General features: G+C 38.6%; 1 protein-coding gene across 1 annotated transcript in view; it reads left to right on the top strand.

Annotated features, from left to right (window-relative positions):
* The first annotated feature begins 4,645 nt into the window (after positions 1-4,645).
* LOC135706851 (uncharacterized) overlaps positions 4,646-14,429 on the top strand; it is an 87,503-nt gene continuing 77,719 nt past the window's right edge. Inside the window, exon 1 of the mRNA XM_065228528.1 lies at positions 4,646-5,903. Within this exon, the coding sequence (XP_065084600.1) occupies positions 5,819-5,903 (85 nt within the window). The 5' untranslated portion in view covers positions 4,646-5,818. The remainder of the gene's footprint in view (positions 5,904-14,429) is intronic.

Below are 14,429 nucleotides of genomic sequence, written 5' to 3'. Positions count from 1 at the left end.
CGCACAGATGGAAACACCCCACTATGAGCCGATCGTCATCATATCCGTCTCTGAGAGGCGGAACGAGTTTGGGATGAGTTTTCAGGACCTTGGCTACCTTCCAGAATGGTCTGGAGCGGTTGTCCAGATTCTGGACAACACCCCCGAAACTTTCATTCCGGAGTGAGTCCATTCTGGAAGCAATCTTCCATTTCACGTTTTTTGTCCAGATCTTCAGTCCTCTGAAACTGGCGTCTACGAACATTTCTCAACCCAATCAGTAATTGGATGTGGGAATCAATAGCAACAAACTTACCCCTCACAGGAACTTGTCGAACACATGCCTCGTCAGCCACGGATATGGCCTGTTGGAGTCCTTCAACGCCCGGTCGATGTCATCTACGGTGTCGAATGGTGGATTTTCTTCGATGTTGCTGTGCACCATTCGTCCGAACTGCGCCCAGTTGACATATGGTGGTAGTCTTTTCGCATGCAGCTTCTAGTAGGAACCACGTTGACACCGACTTCAGTCACCACCGGTTGGTGGTCGGAGCTGAGATCGTTGTGCGTCTCCGGCTTGGATAGTCCGATGTTCGACAGGAAAATATCCAGGGTGGAGGGATTACCCGTCAAGTATCCAAGGTTGTAAGAACCCTTTTAAACTTTGTACCCATCGAAGCCTATCCAGGTAGAAAATTACCCATTGGATATTTTCTCTTGGAACTTTGGGTAGAAGTAATTTAGAGTGTATTGCTTACACTGTATTTTTATCGCTGTCAGTTTTTCGAAAGTTGGAAAAAATGGCGTCACCCGAAAAGCAACGTCGCGAATTGATTTTGCGCAAGCACCTGGAAAATCCTCAATTCTCTCATCGGGACATCGGAAAGCAACTCGGAATGCAGTCAACGGTGAGTCGTGTGATTAAGCGTTACTATGAAACTCTGAGCATCGAACGGAAATAGAAATGCGGTCAGAATGGATGTTCTATTAGTGATCAGAATCACAAGCGTGTCGTGCAAGCGTTTATGTGGAATTCCATTGCTTCGGTCAGGAATATGGCCAAAAAGTTGAACCTGTCCAAGTCTTTCGTTCAGAGAGCCAAGGACCGGAAGGGACTGCATACGTAAAAAGTGTAGAACCCAAGTAACAATTTCCAGTTGAAGAAACGCTTTCGTTTTGATTTTGTTCAGCTGCATGTTGAATAATAATTGCACAATGTGTTCACCACAACTTTTATAGAACCCTTGTTTACACTGGTTTGGAGAACCTATACAACTGCAACACAAAGGTGTTGTCTAACGTATTCAGTAAAACGTTTACCCAAAATCAATTTCTTGTTGAAGAAACGCTTCCATTGTGATTTTATTCAACTGCATGCTGAATAATAACTGTACAATTTGTTTATTACAACTTCTGTAAAACTCTTGTTTACACTGGTTTGGAGAACCTGTTCAACTACAGCATTATATGTATACGCGGTATAGGAGTAGAAGCAACTTTTATACAACGTTTATAAATACATATTTAAACTCAAGCTTTATTGTTTTGGTGAAAGCTCTTATACAACGTTTGTAGACACTTCCTGACAGTTGCTTTGAAATTTAGTAGAGAGGAAACCTGAGAGGCGTTTGTTACACTCTTTTATGACTCCTAAATAATCACTATACAGCAAGCGGTGAAAAGCGTTTATAGCACTTTTTAATGACTTGTGTAAGTACTCACAATATTCATTGTGTAAGTACTCACAATATTCATAGATTAAAATTAGTTTAACAATTGTCGTGGTACGCCAAAATAATTGCTTGTACAGTTTTTATTAATTTAATTTATTTGTGCACATTGAAAAAATATGTAATTATGCCATAATTCACATTCTGTGATCATGGAGGAAGTAGTAACAAGCATCTGTTTAATCTTTGATTGATATTCTTTCAATTAATCTCTCTAATCATTAATTGAGAGAATTTATCTAGAAATGTTATCGTTGATTATATGATATATGTCTTAAATTAATGTTTGCATTTATTAATAACACCTATACATAGAGTTGGTTGGAAATGCTAACATGAAGCTTTAGTGTGATGATTTATTAGCTAGAGAATGATCTTTAGAAGAGGGTAGGTGGATAGTTCCGTTAGAGTACGGCAGTATGAAGATTGAATAGAAGTTGAAAATGAGCGAAGGGCCATTCATGCGACAGTTTTTCAAGATAGACGCACATTTTTGCCTAACCCGTACGAGGTACGCGGGGACTTGAAGTATGTCTCCAAGTCCACAGGCAAAAATGTGCGTCCCTCTTTTTGCTCATAAACTGACTGCGGCTGTGGAATAGTTCTAGCGACGTTTTCATCACTACCTAAAGCCCCACGTTGCGAGAGCATTTCCAGTCGATGGTGTGTTATAATGCACGGAACTATCCACCTACCCTCTTCTAAAGATCATTCTCTAGCTAATAAATCATCACACTAAAGCTTCATGTTAGCATTTCCAACCAACTCTGAAAATCGTTAACTTCGCGTATGAAGTAACAAAACACTTTGAACCTATATATAATTTACCTCTACTCCACCGAGGGTTTCTCGAAGCAAGATTCGAACTCATGATCCCGGATTGCCAGCCGCTTCTGTTTCCATCTGCTCTATTCTTGAATACATATTTTGATCATATGAGAGAAGTATATGAAGCTCATCTTGAGTGACTTCTCTTGCAGTCGAATAATCATTGCCTTATGGTCATATAAACGTGCCTATCACTTGTGCTATTTTTAGCAACAAAATTGTAGTTGGTGGTTGGTCGAACGTAAACAATCATTTAAGAGTGCTCCAAGCAGCTTTTGAAGCTTTTAACCAAATGGCAATACAACTACATTCTTGTACAACTCTGGAAGCTATTATTCAACGTTTGATCAACTCAGGTGTTTTATAAGAGCTCTCAATTGTTTGTTGGGAAGGCTCCAAATCAAGACGAACGGCAAAAAACGGTGGGAAACTGTACACCCAGATGCTGACGAAGCCTCATTGTCCCATCATGGATGATGAGACTTACGTCAAGGTGGACTTCCGGCAGCTTCCGGGGCTACTGTTCTTCACGGCCCAGGACAAGTTTGATGTTACGGAGGAAGTAAGGAATCAAAAACTTTCAAAGTTTGCCAAGAAATACATGATTTGGCAAGCAATCTGCTCATGTGGCAACCCAAGTAACATTGCAGGTTTATCGAGGTTTTATAGCATTCGACAAGTCCAAATCATGATCTACAGAACCCTCATAAAACAAAAAATGTTACTTGGGAAACGGAGTGCGCCATTCGTGACTACCGGGACTGTAAACGGGGAGATCTATCTCAAGGAGCGTCTACAGAAGCGTCTGCTTCCTCTGTTGAAGTAACACGAGGGCCTTACGATCTTCTGGCTGGATCTAGCTTCGTGCCACTATTCAAATGTTGCCCTGGAGTGGTACGAAGCCAACGGGGTCACTTTCGTACTCAAGGACATGAACCTCCCTAACGCACTGAAACTAAGGCCCATCGAAAAACACTGGGCTATTATGAAGCAGGCACTATGGAAGCATCCCAAGGAGGTTAAATCTGAGGAAGACATGATGAAATAGTGGGTTTCCGTACTGAAGAAGCTGCAGCCAGATGTTGTTCAGTACCAAATGAGTGGAGTTAAGCGTAAGGTGCGAGCGTACGGTTATGGTATTGAAGTTGAATGAAATAAATATGCCAAAAACTTACTAATGGGTTTTTTATCGTCTGAAAGTTTGAAAAGGATCGGTCAACTAGATAATTTTCTACAGCGTTTTTCCGTGATGTAATTTGATGTGGGAAACCCTTGAAGCATCATGCTTCTGTACAAGAGCGCTTATTCCCAGTACCGTGGAACCTCGGTAATCTGAATGTTTTTAATTAGAACCGCGGTAATATGCACGTCGTGTAAACTGAAAATGGCTCTAACGTCATTCAGCATCTGGAATAGAGGAAAGCAAAATGGAGCATTGCGAAACGGATCGCAGAATCAAAACAAAACAGCAAATAAGGCTACCCGAAACATGCATTTCTGATGCTGATAGGCATAGGGTTACTAGAAGTGCAAATTAAAAATGAAAAGTCGTTCAGATTAGCGGGGGTCCACGGTATAGTAGGTATTGCAGCGGTGAATCCGCAACCCATCATGCATCGCGCAGGCATCTCATATTCGAGCGAGCATAATGGTTTGTATCTTTACCAAAATGCCAAACTATGCTACACGTGGGTCAAAAGGCAGCATAGAGACATAAATATGATGCTGCATTAGCGGAAATGTGCGCCACTGTATGAGTGTGTGTGTGTGTGCGCACGCGCGCCTAACTAGAGGCGCCGCGCTATCGCATACATAGCGTACTTAATATATAGCCAACCCTCTCGCAGTTCGTTCGTTGTTGTACTAGTAGTAGCAGTATCATTGCCGATATAACACTCGAACTTATTGGATTGGTCGCGGTTACTTGCACGCGGACTAATTATTCTACCGAAAATTCGTGCAATTAGGCGTGCAGCAATTAATTAGAAGAATATATCTTCTTTAGCATATCTTTGTTAAGGTGCTAATTCGAACCAAAAGACATTGTGGATCATTCAAAATTGAGACGTATTGCTGGATCTCGGCGCTTCAAGGTCCACTCCAGTCCGCAAGAGACGTATTCCCTTCATCGTCACTGCTGGCGTTAGATATCATATCCTGATGTTGTCTTCCACAAGCAGTGCCATCGGTGTTTGTTATCAACAAATGTGACTCTGCGAGCTGTGAAGATTATAAAAAAGGCCAAGATAAGAGCGAGTTTTGTGGAAACGGAGGATTACCACTGAATTAAGGCTAAAGTGTCACGCTGTCAGGCCGACGACAGAGACCAGTTACTTGAGCTCTTCGCACACACAACTGCAGCCTTACAGACACAGACGGGGGGAGAGTGCGAATCATACACAAAACGGTTTTACACAATTCAGGCGGATAGAGTGGAAAAACGCGAAGCGATTTTCAGTCGATCGTTCCTTGCTGAAGTGTACAGTCGTGTGTACAGGCAGGTCGTGTAGGAGTTTTCGGGAGTGTTGTGATAGATCATTTCCGAACCAGCCAGGTGATCAGTGAAAGAGTGGCCGTATAAGCGGTGTGGTTTTTGTCAAAAATTAACAAGTGTCGATTTTTCCGAACGTGTGTGTTAATTGATTTTTGCGGAGCGGTTGCAATTTTGTATCTGCTGTCAGGGGTTGAGTTGGGTAACTTCCGGGGAAGTACATAACAGCTCAAAGGCAGCATTTTTTGCACAGTGTTCAAATGGAAAGTACTTTCAACTCGTCGATCGACAAACAGCAGAAGAAGCAGAGTTGCCCTCGAAAGTGTCATTGGTAGTATTGGTACCATCGGAAAACCAGTGAAGACCAAAACACAACAGAAAATTATACCATCATACTCACATGGTTTGCGTGTGATTCCCTCCTCAACCAAACCGTACCCGAGGAGGAGTGAACTAGTCCAACAACCGTCCGAGCAAAGGGAGGCGCGAAAGAGATACAAGCAATAATAAATCCACAACACGGTGGAAACAAGCACGAAAAGCATAAAAGCAACCAAAACGCGGAAAATAAGCATACCGAATAGGTAAAATCTTTTGCCTCTGAAAGAGCGTACTGAACCTGACATATAAGGAAAGCGAAACGAGAAAAAGTTTCTGTGATCCTCTGTGGTGAAGTTTTCAGTTTTTGGAGTGTAGAAAACTAGTGTCGTTCCTTAAGGGAGTAGTGCCCTTAGTGTCAGTCAAATCTTGACCTTAAGAGCAAGAAAGTTAAGCATTTATCAGAACCAAAATGTTGAAGACAAAATCGGGTGAAGAAAAGGTGGATACGCTGCTATCTACCAGCCAAATACCGATCATCGATCTTGCTCACTGTGGTAAGTATATTGGAAAGTTTTCAAATATCTTCTCACAAAATGTGCCGAATCATAAGATAAAGACGTAAAAAGCAAAGTTCAAGGAACATAATTTTTATGTTCCTTAGCATGTACGTACATCCTACAAACACATATAGGTGGTTATTGTGGTAGCAAGAACAAGGTATAATCATCATCATCATCATCATCATGTGGTGACCGAAGACCCGAAGACTTATCCAGGGATTTATTTAGTGGTGGTGACGTAGGTTGCTAATCCACTATCACACTTCGTGTCGGAGAACCTCTCAAAAAACAAATCGATGTGTTATATGTTTACCTTCCGTTATCTATCGTATTGACGTAACAAATGTCCTCGAGCGGAACATATGGATGTTAAGTTAAAGAATGTACACATCAAAATCGGGTCCTGAAAAAAAGAAACGATTCCAAAAATATTACAGCAGGCCCGTCCAAAACTACTATGTTTATCACGCTGCAGATCATGTGAGCCAAATGTAGCCAACTTTGGAGAATCGTAACTTGGCTTCATACTTAATCCACTGAGTGAACTTTTTTCCTTAGGGTTTCGGATCTAATTTCCGTCCTATTAAGCACAACCCACGCTTTACCTTTTTTTAAAGGGGTTTAACAATAAATGAAATGTTTATATGAAAGATGACTTCTAAATGCATTCCCCTTTCCATACGTACCGTTGGATTTGATAAAGAGCCACACATTGTTGAGATATTTTTGAATGGCTGAAACATTGAAATGCCATTGGATTTTATTCGTCCTACGGATGAAGGTAGAAAAAGTGGGTTCGCTAGGCACGTCTTCTCTTGTTTTGAGAACAATGAGTATAAATATTCATACAATGCGTTCTAATAGGCTTTATGTTGTAGCTTATGAACTAACGCTTCGGTACAAACGTATTAATGATTTGTGAACGGTGAAATCATTGATATTACTGATGTTTTCTGCTCAATAGAACGGAAATGGACGATTACGACGAAGTAGCGCTCTACCCTATATCTGTCAATTTATTTTTGCTCTAATCCTTTTTTTTGTGATTTTGCTTTTTTGATAATTACCTACCCTTCACTTGCATTTCAAATTAAGAATTCCTGTATTCGTGAACAAACAATCACGATGACCTGAACTACTAGTTTATTTGAATTCATGAATTCCCTAATAAAAAAATACCATACCTGAACGATTACCTAAATGATAGAACTGTTCCATAAATGGTTTGGACGCGTGTTCCAACGATTTCGTAACAAATAACACAAAATAAAATCATTATTTCGTGACTCATGAATCCATAAGTGAATTTTCGTTCCTGAAATCCTGACTTTGGAACACATGTCATTTTCAGTTGTTGTTAAATTTATCCTTATACTCAAACATAAATTAAATCAAAAAAAGCTTAAAAAGTATGCAAATTCCCGGTTCATCTTATTGCGTCCGAGCCATGTTTACTTCGGCAATAGTCATCCATGATTAAATTCAAAATAATCACTGGGGATAAAAATTTATCTTTTCAGTATTAAATTTTATTCTTTTAGAATATTAGTATAGGGTAACCAACTTGAATTGGACCCCTACATATTTTGGACCCTTTTCATATATTTTCCTCGCTTACTGTCTAGTTTCTTCAAATACATCTGGGTTGATGTTGTAATTACATTCTTTCAATTACTTGCTATGTCTCAAGATCATTAGTTCACCTCAAATTGCTTACAATTGCTCAATTTAAGCAGTTTTAGAAAATGTTATCGACAAAGTTTCATGTTTCGACGTTTGTCAAGAGGAATCGGCGTTAGTGTACTTGTTTTAAATTTGGTCTAAAATATACAATTCAATGATTTGTTTTTATCAAATCAGTTTATCTGACTTTGGAAGATGTATTTCACGTGTTTATAAAGATTTCACCTTAAGATTTTACTTAAAAAGTATTAAATAAAAAGTGTCCAAAAAAGATCGCAAAAAAATGTTACCAACTTATTTTGGACACTTATCAAATGAGAATCATAAAAAGAGCGACAAAAAAAAAATTCCGGTTGGTCGATCGTGCTATTATCTCAGATTTCTGATTAAATTGGTAATAAATCAATCAAAATTATATGAATTCATTGTTTTTAAATATGTTTCCTGTTTATCAGGCGATTCAAAATGGGAAAAACGGCAAAACACGTAGAGTGGTCCACTCCGAGTTTTCCTAGTTTTCCTAGTTCCTAGTTTTCCACAAAAGTTTTCCTATCTCCCAAACGCATTTAACTAAGGGGCTGTTCATAAACTACGTAGACGCTTTAGGGGGTGGGAGCGCTTGGCAGATGTCTACGGTCCATACAATTTTTTAAATTTTGTGTTTGAGACTGTCTTCTACGGAAGGGAGGTTGAAATCTCTCAAAAACCGTCTACGTAGTTTATGAACAGCCCATACAAAAAATAATATGGACTGCAAGCATAAAGTCAGGTCTCCGTATTAAGATTTACTTCTGAATGATTTTTTTATGGTATGATCAGTTGTTTCCTTATGTTATATTATATTTCCTCCGTTACTCGCGTCAACTTTTGTAACACGTGCACTCACGCGTTGTACTTTGTACAACAGTGTGAGTTTTCCATTTCCATTTTGCAGCCGAGCTACCAATCGATCTGAAATCAACGAATATTCCTCAAAAAACTTGCTTTTAACTAAACAAGCTAAATATTTATTACAGTTAACCCCCAAAATATGCGGATAATAGAGAAAATGTAAATGGAAACCGCGTAAATGGTGTCCATACTACGAGGGTTCTGACTTAATTGGTTACTACATGGAATATCTCGAGATCCTGACCAGATAGAAAGTTACTGTCTTTGCCAAAGTAGTTCTAGAGATCATAACCTTTTTGCTGGTGGACAGTAGTTCAAAATTTACTCACTACATAGCGCTAGTATACATGTGAAGTTCTCGCATGTGATATATCTCGAAATCATGACCAGATAGAAAGTTATTGTCTTCGAAAAAGTTGTTCAGGAGTTCAAAGCCTATAGTTCAGAATTTTTTCACTATATGGTGCTAGTATATACGTGAAATTCTCATATAAAATATCTCGAAATCCTGATCATATAAAAAGTTACTGTCTTCGGCAAAGTTGTTCAGGAAGTCAAGGCCTTTTTGCTGGTGGACTTAAGTTCAGAGTTTTCTCACTTTGCAACGCTAGTATACATGAGGAATTCTCGCATATAAAATATCTCTAGATCCTGACCAGACAGAAAGTTACTGTCTTCGGCAAAGTTGTTCAGGATGTTAGGATCTTTTCGTTGGTGTACAGTAATTCAGAATTTTCCCTTTACGTGGCACTAGTATGTCGGTCATTCAGAGATATTTTATATGCAAGGATTTCACGTGTCTTTCAACGTCACCTAGTGAGAAAATTATGTACTTTCCACCAACGATAGGGTTTGATCGCCTGGACAACTTTGCCGATTACAGTACATTTTTAGCAGGTCTTGAGATATATCATATGCGAGAATTGCACGTATATACTAGTACCATGAAGTGAAATATTCTGAACTACCGTCCACTAGCCAAAAGGCCTTGATCACCTGAACAACTTTGCCCAAGACAGTAACATTCTATCTTGTCATGCTCTCTAGATATTTTATATGGGAGAATTTAACGTGTATACTAGAACTACATAGTGAGAAAATTCTGAACTATTCTACACCAAGCAATAGGCTTTGACCTCCTGAACAACTTTTTCAAAGACAGTAACTTTCTATTTGGTCAGGATCTCGAGATATATCATGTGCGAGAAGTGTATATGTATACAAACGCCACGTGGTGAGAAAATTCCGAACTACTGTCTACCAGTCGAAAAGTTTTGACCCCCTGAACAAGTTTGCTCAATACAGTAACTTTCTAGCTGGTCAAGAACTCGAGCTATTGTATATGCAAAAATTATACGTATATACTAGTGCCTCGTAGTGTGAAATTTCTGAACTACTCAACCAACGAAAAGAGCTTGACTTCCTGAACAACTTTGCTGAAGGCATTTACTTTCTATCTGGTCAGGATCTAGAGATATTTTATACACGAGAATTTCACATGTATACTAGCACCACGAAGTGAGATAATTCTGAACTATTGTACACTAAGAAATAGGCTTTGACCTCCTGAACAACTTTGCCGAAGACAGTAACTTTCTATCTGGTCAGGATCTCGAGATATTCCATGTTGTAACCAACGTAGTATGGACACCGTTTACGCGGTTTCCATTTACATTTTCTCTATTATCCGCATTTTGGGGGTTAATTGTAATCAAAGTTTAGCTTTTTTAGTTCAAAACAAGTTTTTTGAGGAATACAAGTTGGTTTCAGATCGATTGGCAGCAACAAAATGGCAATGGAAAACTCATATGTGTTGTACAAAGTACAACAGCGCGAGTAACGGGGGGTTAACTTTTATGCATACCGTAAAACGGGGTGCAAAATTGATCGCTGAAATTTCTGGTGATATTTTTTCATGTGTAACATGTTTTTCGTTACTAAGCGTACGAATGTATCTTTGTATGCATTGTAAAAATATTATGCATAAGTACAATATTGGGTATACTCAGCGATCAAATTCACCCCGCTGATCAATTTCACCCCGTTTTACGGCACCTTCTTTGAAAATTTTCCCACCGGACCTAACAAATGCGAGATAGGAAGAAGTGACCGTCGTAATTAATTTTAGGCTCATAGGTTGAAAGAACTTTAGCATGTCCAAAATATATTCGTTCCCATTCAGTGTGTCCAAAATATATTATGGACACTGTCCAAAATCAAGTGGAAGGGTCCAAAATATGTGAATATCATGATGTGAAAAGAATTATTTTTCGAGTATATATCAATAAATAAAACATCTAGTGACATTTTACATCCAAGATGAGTAGCTTTCGAACACAACCGCATGTAAATTGCATAATAATAATAAACAAATAATATTATTTTGACATAAACGTGATCTCACTTCCTCTAGGGGTCCAAAATCAGTTGGTTACCCTATAATCAAAAAAGATTAAAACTCAATCAAAAAAGATTAAAATTTATTCAAACAAGATAACTTTCAATTTAATCAACCATGTTTAAACTGGGTTTAATTTCAGATGATTATTTTTAAGCAAGAGATAATTAATTTTTAATCATTCGATATGATTAAACTGAGTGCAATGTCAAATTGATTAAATTTTAAGCAAAATGAGAATAGTTTAATTTATCAGTTCTGTATACAGAGTGCTCGGATCCCTCGAGAATGGTGTGATGATTATTATTGAATGTAGCTGAGCCTAGAGAGGGTCTAGTATAAGAGAGCAGCCATTTCATGTTTTGTTATTTTGTCATTAGGGTGACCATTTCCATGTTAGGGTGGACCATTTCAATGATCAAAGCATCAAAAATATTTTTTAGGAAAAATAGACGCATAGACGCACACTAAGATTATTTTACCAAAATATGTGAAATTTTACCGAAATGTTAACAGCTGAACACACTTAATCTAGCTCGGTAAAATCTCCAACAGCCGATTACCTCGGCATTTACTTTTGCTGATATCTGTGCAAAATATCTGTTTGTTAGCTGATATCTCAGCAAAATATTATTTGTTAGCTGAGTCTCGACAATTGTTTTACTGAATCTCAGCAAAATAAATTGCAGAATTACTCGGTTGTTGGAATCTCGGTGAAAAAATTTAAGTGTGAACGTTCGGTAAACAGTTTGGTCACAGACAAACAGACATAACACATTGAATATTTCTCACTGTAAAACATCGTCGCTAAAACATTACCGCCATCTGTTGAGTACACTGTGGTGGGTAGTACGCTGAACAGATGGCGGTAGTGTATAAACGTCAAACGCAAGGGAATTGACTATGCGCGCCACAGGTGGCGGTACTACCAACTATGATACTTTTAAATTATTCGTTAAATGCTTGTTCGATGAACAATTTTCGAGTGTTATGTCTGTTTGTCTGTGGTTTGGTGATTTTTCACAGATTTCCTGTAATTTTTCACAGATATTCGGTGAAAAATTACAGGAAATCTGTGAAAAATCACCGAACTGCTGTTGAGATTTCGGCGAAATTTCACAGATTTTGGTGAAATAATCTTAGTGTGTTGATAGTCACACACTACCCATAATTGCATAACAGTCCCATATGGATAGGAAATCAAGTAACGATGGGACTGATATGCGATTATGGGCAGCAAAGGAGTATCGAGTGAAAACCCAGCCTAAATTTTCAAGGAAAAATATAAAAAAAAACATTAATAACATTGAGTCGTCTGTCTACAAACCATGAAAACCAAAATCTCTCCTGATGCCTGAAGTTGATTTGCGGATTCCTATGTGTGCTGTTAACAGGGCTGGTAGCAGGTCACTTTTTAGTGACTTGGTCACTATTTTGAAGCCTCACTAAAAAGTCACTTTTTACACCAAAAAGTCACTAAAGTCACTATTTCCCTAAAAATAGCCACTAAAGTCACTTTTTCACTACTAAAATAAAGTGAAATTTAAAAATATCAACAAAATGTTTAAATTGAGTTTTGGGCACTAAGAAATTGATTTTTTTTTTTGCGCAAAACTTTAGAACCCAAGGAAAACTATTGGGAAATGCCTACAATTTCGATTAAAAATCCGGAAAAATATACCTCTTTTCCCGAAAAATAAATTGTGAACCTTGGAAACTTTCCAAAGGTATTTGTCTGCGATAGATTTTCAAAAGTCTTTCAAGGATGACTAAGAAAAAAATCCAAAATAAATTTTAAGAGAATTTTAAAGGATTCTAGGGATGACACCCAGGTATATCAGAGAAGAATACCAAAGTACAGACTACGAAAGTCTCATGTAAAATTAAGTGCTCTGAGGGCCGATTTCTTCTTCTCCGCTTAAATATTAAGCCAGGTTTACCTATATAGTTAAACTTGGCTTAACAGGTACGAGCGTCGCTTTTGATTATTATTTAAATTATTAGAGACGCAAAATTCAGCTCCGAAACTATTTTGGAAATAATTCTAATATAATTGAGAGTGCATTTTAACGAGAGTTCTGAGAAGAATTCTATGATGATTGGATGATGATTCTAGGTCCAATTCTAATAAGAATTCAAAATTAGTTCTGAAATTTTGCTTAAGGGGGCTCTGATGAAAATTCCATGAAAATCCCGTGAACTCCAAAGATGGTCTCTGCGGATAGTTCTAAAATAATTCTGGGGTGATTTGTGACGATACTTCCCAGAGAATTCTAAAGAGTTCGAAATAAATTCCGAGAGGAATTCCAATGGAATCGAATTTTGAGGATTCAATCCCAAAGGAATTCTGAGAAGAGTTTCAAAGTTATTCTGTGATGGATTTTTGTTTTCAGAATTCTGAGGAATACTATGGGGATTCTGAGGAGAATACAAATTGAATGCAAGGGAGAAGTTTAAGATTATTTTAAGCAGAAATTTATAAAATTTCTGAGGTTAATTGCATGGAAATTCTAAGGATGGATTTATGGAAGGAGCCTTCAGGGAGTTCCTAGAAGAATAAATTAAAAATCGAAAATAATCTGCTTTAACTAATCATGTGTAATTACTTCATGCGTGAATTTAACGATTTACATAGTCGGAGATGCTTAACGTCAAATATCGGACTTAAAGTGGAAATTTTATATGATCGATTAGAAGATTCAATTATAGAGTTGATAGTTCCGTTATACTACGGCAGTGTGAAAATTGTACACACAAAGAAGAATGCGAGCAAAGGACAAATTTTGAGGAAGGTACGAATCGGGTAGTTGTTTACGTTAGATGGCGACTTGAGTGTGAAACAATCGATAGAACTGTTTCCGCACATCAGAGGTACATGAGCAAATCGCCGATCATCCCTTTTGCCAATGGTGGCAGGGGGAAACACCCCTCACCATACCTCATTAACGGATGAGCTTGGTAAATTAGACTGCTAGGTGAAACATGGACACAGCTGGTTGGCGTAGCCTGGGCAATGTTGTCAATCCGACAATAGCAGAGTGAGGAGGTGCGACGCGAACACTGGCGCGGTAACCATAGCACGGTGATAGAGGAAATGCTTCGCCAACCCGAGCGCCTGTTCACCATGAAATAATAATAATAATAAGAAATGCTCTTCCCCGGAAGCTACACCTAAGATGGCAGCCCCATCACGGCGGATAGGTGACCTTAGGCCCAACCACCTACTGTCTCTGAAACCTTTACAATTGTTACAGAAACCAACAGAGAAAGACATCGAACTGATATAACGGCAACGACTTTTAGCGCAAAACAACGGACACGAATTGGATCATGGAAGGTATTGACGTTAGCCCAGCAGGGTAAACTGGCACAACTCGCCAACGAGGCGCGACGCATGAAGCTAGAAATCCTGGGACTGAGTGAAGTTCGTTGGCCAAACTTTGGAGAACACAAACTGCCATCGGGACAGGTACTACTATATTCTGGTATTCGAGGTGAAAACGCTCCCCGCCATCGTGGAGTTGGTCTCCTACTTAGCGTCCAGGCAA

This window comes from Ochlerotatus camptorhynchus, unplaced genomic scaffold (assembly GCF_037179485.1).
Source record: "Ochlerotatus camptorhynchus isolate MF236.1 unplaced genomic scaffold, CSIRO-AGI_Acam_v1.1 ptg000292l, whole genome shotgun sequence".
Classification (NCBI taxonomy): Eukaryota; Metazoa; Arthropoda; class Insecta; order Diptera; family Culicidae; genus Ochlerotatus; species Ochlerotatus camptorhynchus.
The sequence above is the reverse complement of the archived record's forward strand: the minus strand, read 5'-3'. Positions and strand labels throughout refer to the sequence as shown.